The sequence below is a fragment of the Acinonyx jubatus genome, chromosome E2 (genome assembly GCF_027475565.1).
Source record: "Acinonyx jubatus isolate Ajub_Pintada_27869175 chromosome E2, VMU_Ajub_asm_v1.0, whole genome shotgun sequence".
NCBI lineage: Eukaryota > Metazoa > Chordata > Mammalia > Carnivora > Felidae > Acinonyx > Acinonyx jubatus.
The window spans coordinates 30,461,287-30,478,572 of record NC_069396.1 but is presented as its reverse complement, the minus strand read 5'-3'; the positions used below and the strand labels follow the sequence as shown (position 1 = coordinate 30,478,572).

Sequence of the window (17,286 nt, the reverse complement as noted above, 5' to 3'; positions counted from 1 at the left end):
CCAAATCCGAAGTCATGAATATTTATCTCTGTTTTCTTCTAAGAGTTTTATAGTTTTATCTCTTACATTTAAGTCTTTGATCCATTTCTAGTAATTTTTATATGTGGTATGAGGTAGGAGTCCAACTTTATTCTTTTGCATGGGGCTATCCAGTTGTTGTTCCAGTACTACTGTTGAAGAGAACATTCTTTCTCCACTGATAGTCTCAGCACCCTTGTCAAAAAAAAGTCAGATGACTATAGACACATGGGTTTATTTCTGGACTCTTAATCTATCCTTGATTACTATCTACTGTAGATCTCCCCCCCCCCCGCCCCTTCCCCCTCGATTACTATTACTGTTAATTTGACCTAAGTTTTAAAATCAGGAAATGAGAGTCCTTCCTCTTATTTCTTCTTTTTCAGGTTTAGTTTGGCTAGTCTAAATCCCTTGACATTCTTTATGAATTTTAGAATCAGCTTGTCAATTCTGACTTCTTGTCTCAAAGAAGTCAGCTAGCATTCTGATAGGATTGTGTTGAATCTGTAAATCAATTTGGGGAGTACTGCCATCTTAACAAATTTTCACCGTCCATCTGTGAATATAGGTTATTTTGCCCTTTATTTAGATCATCTTTAATTTCTTTCAACAGTGTTTTACAGTTTTCATAGTAGAACCTTTACACTTTTTTTGTTGACTTTATTCCTGTATGTTCTTTTTGATGCTATTACAAGTGCAGATGTTTAAATTTGATGTGCTCATTGCAAGTATAGAGAAATACAGTTGATTTTTGTGTCCTGCAACCTTGCTGAACTCATTTATGAGTTCTAATTTGGTAGATTCCTTAGGATTTTCTATGTATAAGGTCATGTAATCTGCTTACAGAAAGAATTTTACTTGTCATTCATACTGCATGCCTTTTCTTTTTCTTTCCTAATTGTTCTGGCTAGAACCTCCAGTATAATGTTGAATCGAAGTGTTGAGAGCAGAAATTCTTTTGTTTCTCATCTTAGGAAGAAAGCATCTAGATTACACCATTAAATATGATAGTAGCTGTGATTTTGTTCATGACTGAAAAACTTTATCAGGTTGAGGAAGTTCTGATATTTTTTTTTAAGTGTTTTTATTGTGAAGCGTGTTGGAAATTGTCAGATACTTTTTCTGACTCTATTGAGAAGATTGTGTTTTTTTTATTCTAGTGGTATTTAGATATCAATATTAGATATAAATATTATAGATATAATTTGGATATATTAAATATTTACTAATACTTAAATGTGTATTATATTTATTTTCGTACATTACCAACCTTGCATTTCAGAGGTAAATACCACTTGGTCATGGTGTATAATTCTTTTTTTATGTTACTAGGTTCACTTTGCTGGTATTTTTGTTTAGGAGTTCTGTCCTATTTATTTAACAAAATATTTTTTAACATTTTTGAGAGACAGAGCGTATGTGGGGGAAGGGCAGAGAGCCAGAGAGAGGAAGGCAAGAATCTGAAGCAGGCTCCAGGCTCCAGGCTCCATGCTATCAGCACAGAGCCTGACGCAGGGCTCAAACTCATGAACCGTGAGGTCATGACCTGAGCTGAAGTTGAACACTTAACCAACTGAGCCACCAGGAGCCCCAACATTTTTTCTTTTAAGTTTGTTTTGAGAGAGACAGAAACAGCAGGAGTGGGAAAGGGACAGGGAGAGAGGGAGACAGAGAATCTCAAGCAGGCTCTGCACTGTTAGCACGGAGCCCAGTGCAGGGCTCAAACTCATGAAATTGTGAGATCATGACCTGAGCCGAAACCAAGAGTCGGACAGGAAACTTAACTGACTGAGCCACCCAAGTGCCCCTGTCCTATTCATGAGAGATACAATGTTTTTTTGTCATGGTTTTGTTATCAGGGAAATATGTCATATAATGCATAGGGAAGTTTTCCTTTTCTGTTTTTTTGGAAGGGTCTGTGAAGAATTGATATTCTTCTTGAAATGTTGTATAGACTTCAGCAGTGAAGCCATGGGAGTGGGCCCATATTTTGCTCTGTGGGTGGTTTATTGATGAATAATTATTCTTGTTATAAGTCTATTCAGATCATCTGTTTCTTCTAGAATCAGTTTTTGCAGTATGTGTCTTCTTAGGAATCTGCCTATTTCATTCATGCTGTGTAATTTGTTGGCACACAGTTGTTCATAATATTCCCTTATAGTCCTTTTTATTCTTTGTCACTAGTAACTTGAATCTTCTTTCTGTTTATCTTGGTTTGTCTAGCTAAAAGTTTGTCAATTTTGTTGACTGTGTCAAACAACCAGCTCTTGGTGTCATTTATTGATATATATTCAGATCTTTATTTCCTCTTTCTGTTTGCTTTAGGCTTAGTTTTTATCTTTTTTCAGCGTCTTAAGATGGTTAGGTTATTGATTTAGTATCTTTATTAATGTAAGCATTAATTAAGCTGTAAGTTTCCCACTAAGCCTCCCTTTAGCTGCATCTCATTAGTTTTGGTATGTTATATCTTCATTTCACTCAGTGTTTTCTAATTTCTCTTTTGGCTTAAGACATTGGTTATCTAGGTGTGTTAATTTATTTCAATCCTTTAAAATTTATCAAGGTTTGAGTTTTTTGTTTGTTTTTTGAGAGCATGAGCAGGGAGGGGCAGAGGGAGAGGGTGACAGAGAAATGTCAAGCAGGCTTCAAGGAGCCTGATTTGGGGCTCGATCTCACAACTGTGAGATCATGACCTGAGCCAAAATCAAGACTTGGAAGCTTAACTGACTGAGCCACCTAGGTGCCCCTACCAAGGTTTGTTTTCTAGCCTAGGATATGATCTGTCCTGATGAATAGTCAGTGTGCCCTTGAGAATGTATATTGTTTGTCCTTGGGTAGAGTGTTCTGTAGATGTCTGTTAGGTCTAGTTGTTATATAGTGTTGTTAAAGTCACATCTGTGTTGATCTTCTATGAGTTGTTCTGTCCACTGTTGTAAGTGGGGTATTGAACTCTCCAAATATTATTGAATTATCTGTTTCTCCCTTTACTTCTGTTTTTATTTCATATATTTTGAGGCTGTCATTAGGTGCATTAATGTTTACAATTGTTATAGCTTCCTGATGGATTGACCCTTTTATCATTTATGAAATGTTGCTCTATATCTCTAGGAACTTTTACTTTTTGTTCTAAAGTCTGTAGTGTAATATTTGCATAGCCACCCAGCTTTTTGGGAGTTGCTGTTTATATATAATATAGCTCTTCCCATCCTTCTTTCAAATGTATTTGTATTTTTTTAAGTTCATTTATTTTTGAGAGAGAGCAGGGGAGGGGCAGAGAGTGAGGGAGAGAGAGAATCCCAAACAGGCTCTGTGCTATCAGCACAGTGACTTTTTCCATTTTTAAAAATTATTTTCTTAGTGGTTACTTTTTAAAATTTTTTTTAAATGTTTATTTATTTTTGAGAGACAGTGTGAGTGGGGGAGGAGCAGAGAGAGAGGGAGACACAGAATCTGAAGCAGGGCTTGAACTCACGAACCGTGAGATCATGACCTTAGCTGAAGTCGGACGCTTACCGACTGAGCCACCCAGGAGCCCCTCTTAGTGGTTACTTCAGGGCTTACCATATATATCTCTTTTCTCTCTCTCCCTCCCTCCTTCTCCCCCTAGTTTTATTGAGATAAGTGTTGTACACCATAGAGTGTACAATGTAATGATTTGATACATGTATATGTAATTGCATTTCAGTTACCATAAAGTTAATATCCATCACCTCACATTTAAGATCAACTGTTACCCATTTTCAAGTATATAAATACAGTATTGTTAACTATAGTCACCATGCTTCATTTTAGATCCCCAGAACTTACTCATCTTATAACTGGAAGCTTGTACTCTTTGACCAGCATCTCCCCAATTTCCCCACTCCTACATATGCATCTTAACTATATCAAAATCAGCTTTAGATTTATACTAACTTAACTCTGGTGAGATACAGAAGTGTTATTTTTTTTTTTAATTTTTTTTGAATGTTTATTTTTGAGAGAGAGAGAGACAGAGACAGAGCATGAGCAGGGAAGGGGCAGAGAGAGAGGGAGACACAGAATCCAAAGCAGACTCCAGGCTCTGAGCTGTCAGTACAAAGCCCGACGCGGGGCTCAAACCCACAAACTGTGAGATCATGACCGGAGCTGAAGTCGGACGCCCAACGGACTGAGCTACCCAGGCGCCCCACAGAGGTGTTATTTGTATATAGCTGTTTCCTTTTAATCTTTTGTGATATATTGTGATACATATTACATCCATAAATGTTACAAATCCAACAATTACATTGTCATTTTAGAATTCTATGACTTTTAAGGAACTGAGAGAAGAAAGGAGTATACTTAATTTATAGGTTTTGTTATATTCATCTTATCATTTCTGATTCTGTTTATTCGTTCCTGTGGTTTCAAGTTGTCATCTGGAGTCATTTCCTTAGCCCAGTACAGCTTTCCTCCTCCTCTTGTGCTGGTTTTGGCAGATGTATCCCATCTTGGTATGCTCTAGGTCCAATAATACATTAATTATGTATTGCTTTATACAGTGGCTTTTTAAATTAGTGGAGAAATATATATGGATTTTATCCTGTCTTTACAGTCACATAATTATCTTTACCTGTGATTTTTTTTAAATGTGTGTTTGAGTTACTGAAGTCACTTTTTATTTTTGTTTTTCGAGATTTTATTTTTGTATCTTCACCCAATGTGGAACTCAAACTCACAACCTTGAGATCAAGAGCTGTGTGCTGTACCAACGAGCCACTAGGCTTCGCATGGGGTCACTTGCTTTTAGTTTAAAAAACTGTTAGTATTTCATGTAAGATAAGTCTGTTAGCAGACCTAACACTGTTGTTTTATCTGAGATTATTTTTCATTCATTTTTGAAAGATAACTTTGTGGGGCGCCTGGGTGGCGCAGTCGGTTAAGCGTCCGACTTCAGCCAGGTCACGATCTCGCGGTCCGTGAGTTCGAGCCCCGCGTCAGGCTCTGGGCTGATGGCTCAGAGCCTGGAGCCTGCTTCCGCTTCTGTGTCTCCCTCTCTCTCTGCCCCTCCCCCCGTTCATGCTCTGTCTCTGTCTGTCCCAAAAATAAATAAACGTTGGAAAAAAAAATTTTAAAAAAAGAAAGATAACTTTGCTGGACATTTTTTACTTTAAGCACATTCCACTGTCTCTCAGCTTCCATAGTTTCTGATGAGAAGTTGCCTGTTATTTTATTGGGGTTTCCTAGTAAGCAAGAAGTTGTTTTTTGTCTTGATGCCTTCGAGATTTTCTCCCTTTGGCTTTCAGCATTTTCACCATATGTCTGGGTATGGATCTCTTTGCATTTATCCTACACTTGGAATTCTTAGAACTTGTTGGATATATAGGTTACTATTTTTTAAATAAATTTGGGAAGGATTGAGCCTTTATTTCTTTTAACCTTTTTTCTGCTTCTCACCTGTGTATGTTTGCTGAATGTAACAGCTCCCTGAAGCTCTGTTCATTTTTCCTCCTTCCTTTTTCTCTGTTCTTCAGATAGCACAGCCTATCTCAAGTTTGCTAATTCTTTTTTCTTTGCCAGTTTAAATCTGTTTTGTCCCTGTGGTGAATTCTTCATTTGTTAACTGTACTTTTTTAGTACATGTCTTTGTTCAGATACCACTTACTCCCTGTCTTGGTATTGAATTTTAATAGGTTTTCTTGAATAGTAGTTCTTCATTTTTTATATGCCCTTAGGACCATTTCCAGAGACTTGAAATGGCTGTTTGTTTATATGACTGTCACCACTTTCACTGGGGAGCAGATTCACAGAGCTCTTCAAAATATTTTGCTTGAAGTCAATTTCTCTCTCAGGATACTCTCATTACTTGCCAGGTCACAAAAGAAGACAAGTCCTTCCAGAACATTATGCGTTGTTATAGGACTCAGCCACAAGCCCGGAGCCAGGTAACTATATTTTCTCTTAGGGCTGAAAATAAAGCTTAAAGTGTTTGATAAGTATAAAAAATTAACCACAGTTGATTCTAAGGCCTTTTTTCCAGAATAAAAACTAAGATTCTACTTTAAGAAAGTCTTTTCTTTAATCTTCTTTAATTATGGACAGACAACTTCCCGTCTTGATTACTTTACGCCCTCTTTTCTCCAAACGATGAGGTGAAATATTTGATTTCTTCTTAGTTCGGATAATCACAGGATAGATGTCAGTTGAGGAAGCTGTTTAGCTTCTGTGTCACCTTGGAGGCTGGTTTGGCTCCACTAAAGGTAAAGCTCACTTTACCTTTAATGCTGCTCGTTTATTTCGAAGGATAGGTATGCAGGATCTTTGTATTTGACTTAGAATAACTTGATCTCATGGTTGGGTGATAGCACCGCTCTTTATATTACCCTTTTATAGGCCTGTATATGGAATTTGAGGCCAAACAGGCCCTAATGTAAGTCCTGGACCTGTTATTTAATAGATCTTTGATCTTAGCTGCATTTATTAACCTCCCTGAGGAGGACAACTATACCGAATGGAGTTGTTGTGAGATTTAAAGAACAGGTCAAGGTCATCTAGGATATGCTCAATGAATCTGTCTCCTTGTGGTCTCTCTAAAGGTGTATAGAAGTGTTTTGATAAAAGGGAAAAGGAAAAGAAGAAATTCTGGCAGCAGTGACAGCAGAAGCCATCAGAATTCTCCAACAGAACTAAACAAAGACAGAAGTAAGTGTTTAAGATCTTTACGAACACTTACAAAGACAAAATTAGGAGCTTCTCACTTTTTAGGCCTAGAGACTGAGGCTTACTAAATGGAATTAGGACTAGAGAAACTGAAAATATTGGCAAAAAACTTAACAATAAACAGAATTCTGAATTTAGTGGCAAAGTTGTTTGTCCTTCATCCCATAGCCTGGAGGCACATTGTGTGTAACATTTTTCTCCAGGGAAGTTAGACACGGTTTCCGGCAGGAATTTGTTGGCCTGAGTTCCAGAAACATCTGGCATGCTAACTGAAACCATGCGATGGAAATACCACCCTTAATTGTTGATTTGTATCACTGAGTGAGGGGCACGGGTCCTAGAAAATTTGGTGTAACTTATTAACGAAAACTACCCCGGAAGCTTTTACTACTTTCATGGCAGGGGGTCAAGTTACTACTCAATATTCTGTGCTTTCTCCCTGGGATGAAGAAGAGAGTGCCCATTGGCTGCCATTAAACAAGTACAGAGGGTAGCTGTTCGCCTTTATCTTCCTGAATTTTCTTTTTAAAAACAAGCTGCATGAGCAGCGTCTGTTTATCATCCTGTGTTCTACCCGCTGCAGCCAGCAGAGACTCCAGTCCCGTCATGCGGTCCAGCAGCACCTTGCCCGTTCCACAGCCCAGCAGCGCTCCTCCTACACCTACTCGCCTCACAGGCGCCAACAGCGACATGGAAGAGGAGGAGAGGGGAGACCTCATTCATTTCTACAACAATATCTACATGAAGCAAATCAGAACATTTGCCATGAAGTACTCACAAGCAAACGTAGTAAGTGTGACGGATTATTTCATACTTTCTTCACCTGTGAGGGAGGAGGAATCACATGGGTTGAGCTGCTCTGCATGTAAACTGGTCTTACAAATCATTCATTTGTTAAATAAAGCTGAGGAAATCTCTAACAGAAATCATATGCCTAACCAACAGAATTTCTTTTATTGTGAAGCATCAAACAAGAATTAGATGGTATTTGGATTCCCTACTAAGTAATGTAATACAAGAGAGAGAAACTGCATGCATTCATATTGTCCAAAACCGATCAGCTCTGGTGCCCTTCCAAGTTACTTAGCTTTCTTGTTTTAAAAAAATGTTTGATGTTTATTTTTGAGAGGCAGAGTGCAAGAGGGGGAAGAGCAGAGAGAAAGGGAGACACAGAATCCAAAGCAGGCTCCAGGCTCTGAGCTGTCAGCACAGAGCCTGACGTGGGGCTTGAACTCAGGGACCAAGAGAACATGACCTGAGCTGAAGTCCCATGCTCAACTGACAGAGCCACCCAGGCGCCCAACCTCCTTAGCTTTCTCCCTGCCTTTTGTTTCCTCATATATAAAATGGCAATAGGAGTAATCCCTAGTTTATAGGGTTGCTCTGGGGATTAAATGCTATAATGTATTAAAAATGCTTAAAACAGTGACTGGCACAAAGCCAGCACTTACATGTTATTTGGGTGGTTTTCTTTAGGTGTAATTGTTGCTGCTAATAATTACTGTTTGCCATTCATAAAGCTACTGGCTTATTATATCTCTCTACTCTTTCAGTAAAAATAACCATTTTTAGGGGCACCTCAGTGGCTCAGTTGGTTAAGCGTCCAACTTCAGTTCAGGTCATGATCTCTCATTTCGTGAGTTTCAAGCCTGCGTTGGGCTCTGTGCTGAAAGCTCAGAGCCTGCTTCAGATTCTGTCTCCCCCTCCCCCCTCTAACCCTCCCTTGCTTGCTCTCTCTCAAAAAAAAAAAAAAAAAAATTAAAAAAATTGTTTTAAATAAAATGTTTTAAATAAAAAATGTTTTAAGTTTTTCATAAAAAATACCTGATTAGAAATTTCATTACCTTTCTTAGGAATGCTGACTTTTTCTCCCCCAAACAGATGGATGCTCCTCCTCTCTCTCCATATCCATTTGTCAGGACAGGCTCTCCTCGCCGAATACAGCTATCTCAAAATCATCCTATCTACATTTCACCACATAAAAATGAAACGATGCTTTCTCCTCGAGAAAAGATTTTCTATTACTTCAGCAACAGTCCTTCAAAGGTGAGCCTAACATAAATCTTGGCCTTTACTAACCCCAGAATGCCTAGGATGCTAGAACTGGGGTTGATGGATAACACTCAGCACTCCCATGAGTGATGGGAGCTACCAGGGAAAAGTCGGTCCCAGCAAAGCAGAAATCAGGGCTTTGGGGGACACGTTAAGGCTGGAAATAGAGTAAAGGATTTAGATTTATCTTCATTCCTTCCTTTTCCTGTTTGTGTATTTACAGTTCACTCTGCTGTAGATCTGGAGTTGGGGATTTTTACTCCATGTAAAATTCCAAATTTTTGTTAAGAAAACTTGAATTTCTAAACTGATTATTGAATATCTATTTCTGGGACAGGTAGCATCTCTGTCTAAGGGGAGCAGTGGACGTTTTGTACAGTGTGGTGTGCTAGTCCTGTTAGTGCTGATTTGTGCGGCCGCGTCTGCCTCTGTCTGCGATGGGGAGAGAAGCTTGCATCAGACCTTGATGGAAGAAAAGTTAGCAAGGTGCTGACGTGTGGAAGGAAGGGGTATCCAGGAAGCAGGAGAACAGGGAAAGAACACAGTGTCCTTGAGGCACCGGGAATCACGTGTACTGGGTTTAGGAGGACAGTTCATTCCTAAAGGCCCGGATGCAATACTCTTATTCATAAAGATTGCTTAGAAAGAAACACACACAAAAACGGGCCTCGACTCTTCAAAAAAACATGTCAGTATAATGAAGAGAGAGAGTAGATGGGGGAGGGTAGTGTTCTAGAGTGAAGAGGAGGATTAAAGAGACGGGACACTCAATTTTAGTATCTGTGCTGCCAAAGCGAGCACGAGACAGGACACTCAAATGCAGTACATGATCTTTGGATTCTGCACAGAAAAGCACAGTAAAAAGGACATTTTGGGGACAAGTGGGAAAACTTAATGGGGGAGTTGAATGTTAAATTTCTGTTAAATTCCTTTGGTATTGATGATAGTACTGGATTATGCAGGAGAATATGTTTAACGTAGGCACAGGTGAACTGCCTCGGTGTGAGCAACTTATTTTCAGATAGTTCAACTAAAAAAAAATTATACAGAGAGAACAAATGTGGTAAAGTGTTAATGATTGATGATAGGGTGTTCAATGTATTATTCTTCCAACTTTTCTTTTAAAATAAAAAGTTGGAGGGGGGCGTGTGGGTGGTTCTGGTCATGATCTCACAGTTCATGGGTTTGAGCCCCATGTTGGGTTCTGTACTGGCAGCATGGAGCCTGCTTGGGATTCTGTCTCCCTCTCTCTCTGCCTTTCCCCCACTCACATTCCCTCTCTCTCTCTTCCTCAAAAATAAATTAAACAAACATTAAAAAAATAGAAATAAGTTAGAGAAAACAAGAAAGATAGCAGCAAAAATCTTAGAAAATGAAAAAACTTTTACTACAGTATTAACATACCTTGGAATAATCTTATCCCTTGTAGAAAAATCAGTTAACTTTGAATAACAAAGACACACTAATGTTTAGTAGACCAAATATTTAAAAGGTAAAGTTTCCTCCAGCCATTGTATAAGTTTGATCTAATTCCAGTGATATTGCCAGTGGGATTGTGAATGCTGGAAACATAAATCAGCAAAGCCCTAAAAGCAGTTGAAGGGATACACAGCTCAGAGATACTGTGGGTTCAGTTCCAGACCACTACAGTAAAGCCAGTCAGATGAATTTTTTGGTTTCCCAGTGCATATACAAGTTATGTTTATACCACAGTCTATTAAGTGTGCAATAGCATTATATCTTAAAAAAAAATGTTCATACCTTAATTTAAAGATGCTAACCAAAGATTCATTTATCTGAGCAGTGAGTCATAATCACTGATCAAAGATCACCATAATAATGAAAAAGTTTGAAATATTTAGAGATTTACTAAAGTTTGGTAGAGACACAAAGTGAGCAAATTCTGTTGGAAAATGGCACTGATACACTTGCTCAACTCAGGGTTGCCACAAAAGACACATTACCTGCAAAGCACAATAAGGCAAAGTATGCCTGTGTTAGATTTTCACCCTCTAACCAAATAAATTCCATTTAGATTAGAATTAACTGAAACAAAATGAGTAGAAGTCAGAATACCCAATTCAAAAGGCCAAAATAACAAACAAATAGCAATTAAATGTAAATGGTCTAGGGGCACCTGGGTGGCTTGGTGGTTAAGCGGTCCACTTCAGCTCAGGTCATGATCTCTTGGTTTATGAGTTCAAGCCCCACGTCGGGCTCTGTGCTAACAGCTCAGAGCCTGGAGCCTGCTTTGAATTCTGTGTCTCCCTCACTCTCTTTTCCTGTTCCCAGCTTGCGCTCTGTCTCTCTCTGCCTCTCTCAAAAATAAACATTAAACAAAATTTTTTTTAATGTAAATGGTCTAAATACACCAATTAAAAGGCAAAAATTTTAAGACTGGACAAAACAAGACCCAGCTATTTACTGCTTATAAGTAACCCATTTTAAATATAAAGTCACAAACAGTTTAAAGTAAAAGGATGATAACTGAGATATCCAATTAACTGACGAATAAAAAAAATGCATGTCCATACCATGGAATATTACTCCAATGAAAAGGAAGTACCACACAGGCTACAGCAGGGATAGACCTTGAGAACATTATGGTAGGTGAAAGCAGACACAGGATAAGTAAATACTATACGATACCATTTCTGTGAAATGTCCAGAATGGGCAAATTTATAGAAGCACAGAGTGGATTAGTGATTGCCTAGCTTTGGGAGGGATGGAGGGCTTCTGTCACTGGGCACACGTGGAAATGACCGCACAATGAACTGCACGATGAAATGTGATAATGACTGCACAACTCTAGGAGCACAGGGAAAGCCGTAGATCTGTGTACCTCGAGGGGTTGAACTGTATGGTATGGAAACTATGTCCCAATGAAGTGGTTTTTAAAAAAAGTAAAAGGATAGAAAAAGTTATCTGTACTCTACTGACACTAATTAATGCAGCCACGCCAGCTTTCATGTCCTTATCAGCAATAAAGTCATTTCCCAGCACAGGACATAAAATCCTTAAATAGAAAAAAAAGATTTTGCGATGATTGACAGAACAAGTAGACAGAAGTGAACAACCAGACTGGCTGACATTTCTAGAACACTCTAATAGCATCAAGTGCACATGGAACATTTACCAAGAGAGACCACATTCAGGACCATAAAACAAGTCTCAGTAAATTTTAAAGGATTCAAATAATGTATTTACTCTTACCACAACAGAATTAAATCAGAAATCAGTAACAGAGATACCTGGAAAAACCCCAAATATTTGCAACTAAATTGCATATTTCTATGAGTCACAGAAGAAATTTTAAAAATTACAAAGTATTTTGAAAATGAAAACTTGACTTACCAAAATTTGTGGGATGCAGCAGCAAAAGCAGTATTAAGAGAGGGAAATTTATAGGACTAAAATACTCATATTAGAAAAGAAGAAAGGTCTCAAATTAGTGACCTGTGATTTCACCCCACGCAACTAAAAGCAGGAATCAATGAAATAGATGACTTTGTATATTTTAAGACCACTAAAAACTAGGGTTTTTTTGAGAAGATTAAAAAAATTGATCCGTCTGTGCTAATGAGGATAAAAGAAATGATGGATTACTAATATCAGAAATGAGAGCTATCAGTACAGTTCTTACAGATATTGAGAATATAATGAAGGTTAAAAAATAACTTTTTGCCGATAAATGCATGATGCAGATGAAATAGACCAATTCTTTGAAAGACGTAAACTTCCAGAGCACAGTCAACAAGTAGTCTCAATGGCCCTCTATCTATTAAACTGAATTTGTAACATAAAAACTTCTTCTCAAAGGAAACTATAGACCCAGATGGCTTCAGTGGTAAATTCTACCAAATAAATATTTAAGGAAGAAATACAGTTGACCTTTGAACAACATGGGGGGTTAGGACATCCTATCCCTGTGGAGTGGAACATCTATGTATAACTTTTGGCTCGCCCAAAATGTACCTACTAATAGCCTACTGTTGACGGGAATCCTTACCAACAAGATAAAAACAGCTGATTTACACAGATTTTGTATATATACTACATACTGTATTATAATAAACTAGAGAAAATATTAAAATCGTAAGGAAAAGAAAATGTACTTTATTGAAAAAAAGCCTTGTGTACGTGGACCCATTTCAAACCCATGTTCAGAAGTCAATTGTACTGCCAGTTTTATACAAACTCTTCTAAAAAGTGAAGATGATAAATCATCTCAGTAGTTGAAGAAAAAACATTTGACAAAATACAACATTCATTCATGATAAAACCCCTCAGGGAACTTAGTTGGATAAAGAATACATACTAAAAAATCTATAGCTACCAATACACTTAGAAGGCATTCAGTCTTCCACTATTTTTTTTAAATTACTTTTTAACTATTTATTTATTTATTTTGAAAGAATGTGGAAGGGGCAGAGAGGGATAGAGAATCCCAAGCAGGCTCTGCACTGTCAGCACGGAGCCTGATGTGGGGCTCAATCCAATGAACCTTGAGATGATGACCTGAGCCGAAACCAAGAGTCAGTTGCTTAACCAACTGAGCCACCCAGGCACCCCAGTTGTCCACTATTAAGATCAGGGACAAGGATATCTACTTTCACTATTCCTATTCAACATTATGACCATATGCAAGGTCATATATGATAAGGCAAGATAAATAAGGCATACAGACTGAAAAGAAAGAAATAAAGCTGTCTTCCATCTACAACGTGATTTTCTTCATAGAAAAATCACAAAATCTAAAAAACGTTAGTGGAATTAGGAAGATTAACAAGGTTCTAGGGCTAATATACAAAAATCAAATTTACTTCTGTATACTAGCAACAAGTGAGAAGTAGAAATTTTCTAAAGCACTGTAACATTAAAAACTGCTTTGGGTAAGTCTTGACAAAAGATGTACAAGATTCATATCCTGAAAACTACAGAACGGTGGTTAAAGAAAGATGGAGAAAATGGAGAAATATCATGTTTATGAATTGGATGACATTTTCAAGATGTCTGTTTTCGTTCACTTGATCTATAAATTGAACCCAATTCCTGTCAAAATCCCAGAATTATTTGTGTAAGGTAGCAAACTGGTTCCAAAATGTATATGAAAATGCAACTAAAATAATTAAAACAATTCTGAAAAATTTGGAAGACTTACATTCTCTGATTTCAAGACTTAACTATAAAGCTGTGGTTACCAAGACAATGTGGTATTGGTAAAAGGAGAGACATACAGAGCGATAGAACAGAATAAAACCCAGAAATAGACCATACGTACATGGTGAGTGGATTGTCAACAAGGTGCAAAAGTAATTTAGCGGAGAAAGAACAGCCTTTTCAGCAGATGGTGCTAAACAACTGGGTAACCACGTACAATAATAGTAAACCTACATCCATACTGTGCATCCGGATCCAAAAATGAATCAAAATGGACCACAGACCTAAATGTAAAACTTATGAAACTCCTAGGAGAAACCATAGGAGAACAAAATCTTTGTGAACGTGGTATAAGTAAACAAAGATTTCTTAGATAACAGCATCAAAAGCACAATCCATAAACGACTGATAAATTGGACTACATCAAAATTAAACATGTCTGCTCTTTTAAAAGATAGAAAAAAGCCACAAGCTGGGAGAAAATTTTACATACCTCTTATCTGTATCTACAAAACATAAAGGATTTTCAAAATTCAAAAGGAAACCAACCAAATTTAAAACTAGGCAAAAGACTTGAACATGCTTTATCCATTAGCCCAAATCTAAAAAATAACATGAATTCTGGCAATGATGTGGAACAACTGAAACTTTTATGTATTGCTGGTGAGAGTGTGAAACGATACAGCATAGCTGTTACACCTAGAAAATAGTTTGGCATTTTCTTATAAACATCCCCTTACCATATAACCAGTAATTTCACTTTTAGGTGTTTACCTAAGGCTCATACAAAAACATGTACATGAATGTTTAGGACTATTCCTAATTGCCCAAAAGTGGAAAACAACCCCCATGTCCTCCAGCTGGCTAATGGATAAACAAACCTGTGGTACACCCAATAAGGGGCAACTCCTTTGCTTGCCATAAAGGGGAATAAACTGATAAACTCACAGTATAAATGAACCTTGGATGCATTAGTGCTTAAGTGAAAAGTCCTAGATTCAGTAGGCCACTTACTATAGGGTTTCACTTCTGTGACATTCTGGAAAAGGCAAAACTATAGGGACAGGGAACATCATCAGTGTTTGTGTGGGGGTAGTAGCTTAACTAGCAGTGTGGGAACTTTTTGGAACAAAGAAACTTACTGTAGTTACATACGTTTGTCAAAACATGCCCAAGTGTACGCTTAAGGATGAATTTTACTATATGTAAAGCTTTAAAAAATGACATTTTGTGAAAAAAAATGTTAAGCACTTAGATCAGTGACTGTCCTATCACCACCTGGGAAGTTTAAAAAAAAAAAATTTAGCACTGAATTAGGAGTTTCTCCATTAAATAGCAAAATTAGTCTTGGTTAAAGAAACATTTGTCATGATGACTTGATAGACAAGAGCTGAGATCAGAAGTACCTTGAGTCGGGGTGCCTGGGTGGCTCAGTTAAGCATCAGACTTCGGCTCAGGTCACCATCTCATGGTGTGAGTTTGAGCCACACATTGGGCTCCGTGCTGATGGTGTGGAGCTTTGCTTGGGATTCATTATCATTCTCTCTCCACCCTCCCCCTCCCCCCCCCCCCCCCCGCCAAAATAAACTAAAAAAAAAAAAAAAAGAAAAAAGTACCTTGAGTCTAGAACCAACCTGTACTATCCTAACGTTTACACGACCATGAGAAAAGAATTCTAGAATACCACACAAAATTAGAATGATTAGGAATCAGTGACACCTGTCAGGGCAGTTTCAGTGGATTGGTACAGCCTGTTGAATATTATTACGTTGCTTACATTTTTAAGCAGTTGGGAGAAAATAATACATCAATAGGGGATTAAACTAGGATACAGACATACTGTAAAATACTGTATAGCAGTTAAAGAGATGTGATGCATATATACTGATATGGGAAGATCAAAGACAAAATGTTGACTGAATATTCCAAACAGCACATAAGGTATACCATTTCATTTTTTTTTACAAAAAACCACGTAATTACATTTGTATTGAGAGCATTCCTAAAGAGCTGAAGGCTATACAGTTCCCTGATTTGTTCAGTGAAAGATAATAGTAGTTATCCTGGGGATTGGGTGAGGACAAGAAATCTAGGCATATGCTGTATGAATTTTTTGTAATCAGTATTTGTGTTTTAAATATGTACATATTGTATAAAATTGTGATTGTGAGATACTGGGTATCATATATAAATTATATGTAATATATTTAACACTAGTATATAATATAAATGTATGGTATGTATTGTCTTATGTGTATTAAGTTATACAGTTGTACACTGTGTAATATATATCCTATAATGTATTCATTATATACAAATAACATTTATACAGTTAACAATTTAAGGAATATTCAAGGAAACGGTAGACTAGAGATTAGGAACATAAGAGGGTAGAAGTCAAAAGAAAGCTTTCTTAAGATGGATAAGATTTGAGAAGGTGAGAAGGTGCACACACTAATAAAGAACATGTGATTTTAAAGCGTCAGAAAAATTTGTTCAAAATAAAATATTATGAATAAAATATGTCTAGGATTAGCTTTAAAACAGTGTGGGGACTGGGAAATGAATGAGGGTATGTAGATCAAGTCAGACTAGCCAGAACTGGTCAAGTGGGTTGATGGCCATGGGAGGATTTCATTACACTCTTCTCCCTACTTTCCTGTTTGAGGTTTCCTGTAACAAACACAGGTGACTAACCAGAGTATATTTTCCATAAGGAAACATGGACAATGAAGTAACACGTGAAAAAGAATCTGTAACCAACAAACTACCAGAAAATGACATGGTAACTGACTTTTGGGCCTTTGACTCTATGTCGGTCCAGTCTCTCTGGCATCCTGGTAGGTCCTCTCAATCAGGGTTCCTCATGATCACCACATAGCACAGAAAATAATTTGCCTAACTTTTCTCTCTTCTCCCAGGGATGGGAGTACCTTCTAGATCATACTAATAAATTACCTACAATGGATGCCTTAGGGAAGTAAGGCTTACTTGTCCTGTGAAATTCCAGTTGAGAACAGCTGCTAAATGCATAACACTGGACTGAAAAAAGGCATAATACAGTGTAAAATTACACTATTTTTTTAAAAAGGACAATGGAGAGGGGCGCCTGAGTGGCTCAGTCAAGCGACCGACTTCAGCTCAGGTCATGATCTCGCGGTTTGTGAGTTCGAGCCCCGCATCAGGCTCTGTGCTGACAGCTCAGAGCCTGGAGCCTGCTTCCGATTCTGTGTCTCCCTCTCTCTCTGCCCCTCACGTTCTGTCTCTGTCGCTTGATAACAAACTTAAAAAAAAAAAAGCCTTAGGACAATGGAGATGTAGGGAGTTGACTAAATATGGCATAGCAAGGTGGTGCTCCCTATTGTAAAAAAAAA

The 17,286-nt window shown here is 37.7% G+C and overlaps 1 protein-coding gene across 6 annotated transcripts in view; it reads left to right on the top strand.

Moving 5' to 3' along the window:
- The window catches only part of RBL2 (RB transcriptional corepressor like 2), a 55,480-nt gene that overhangs the window by 36,421 nt on the left and 1,773 nt on the right, over positions 1 to 17,286 (top strand). For 4 of the 6 annotated variants that reach the window (XM_027044500.2, XM_053211128.1, XM_053211129.1 and 1 more), the window contains 4 exons: positions 5,853 to 5,924; positions 6,576 to 6,681; positions 7,283 to 7,488; positions 8,581 to 8,745. In XM_027044500.2, the coding sequence (XP_026900301.1) occupies positions 5,853 to 5,924; positions 6,576 to 6,681; positions 7,283 to 7,488; positions 8,581 to 8,745 (549 nt within the window). Of the gene's footprint in view, positions 1 to 5,852; positions 5,925 to 6,575; positions 6,682 to 7,282; positions 7,489 to 8,580; positions 8,746 to 9,088; positions 9,992 to 16,629; positions 16,666 to 17,286 lie in introns of those variants that run through there. The other 2 variants (XM_053211127.1, XM_053211126.1) reach the window with 2 other exon arrangements.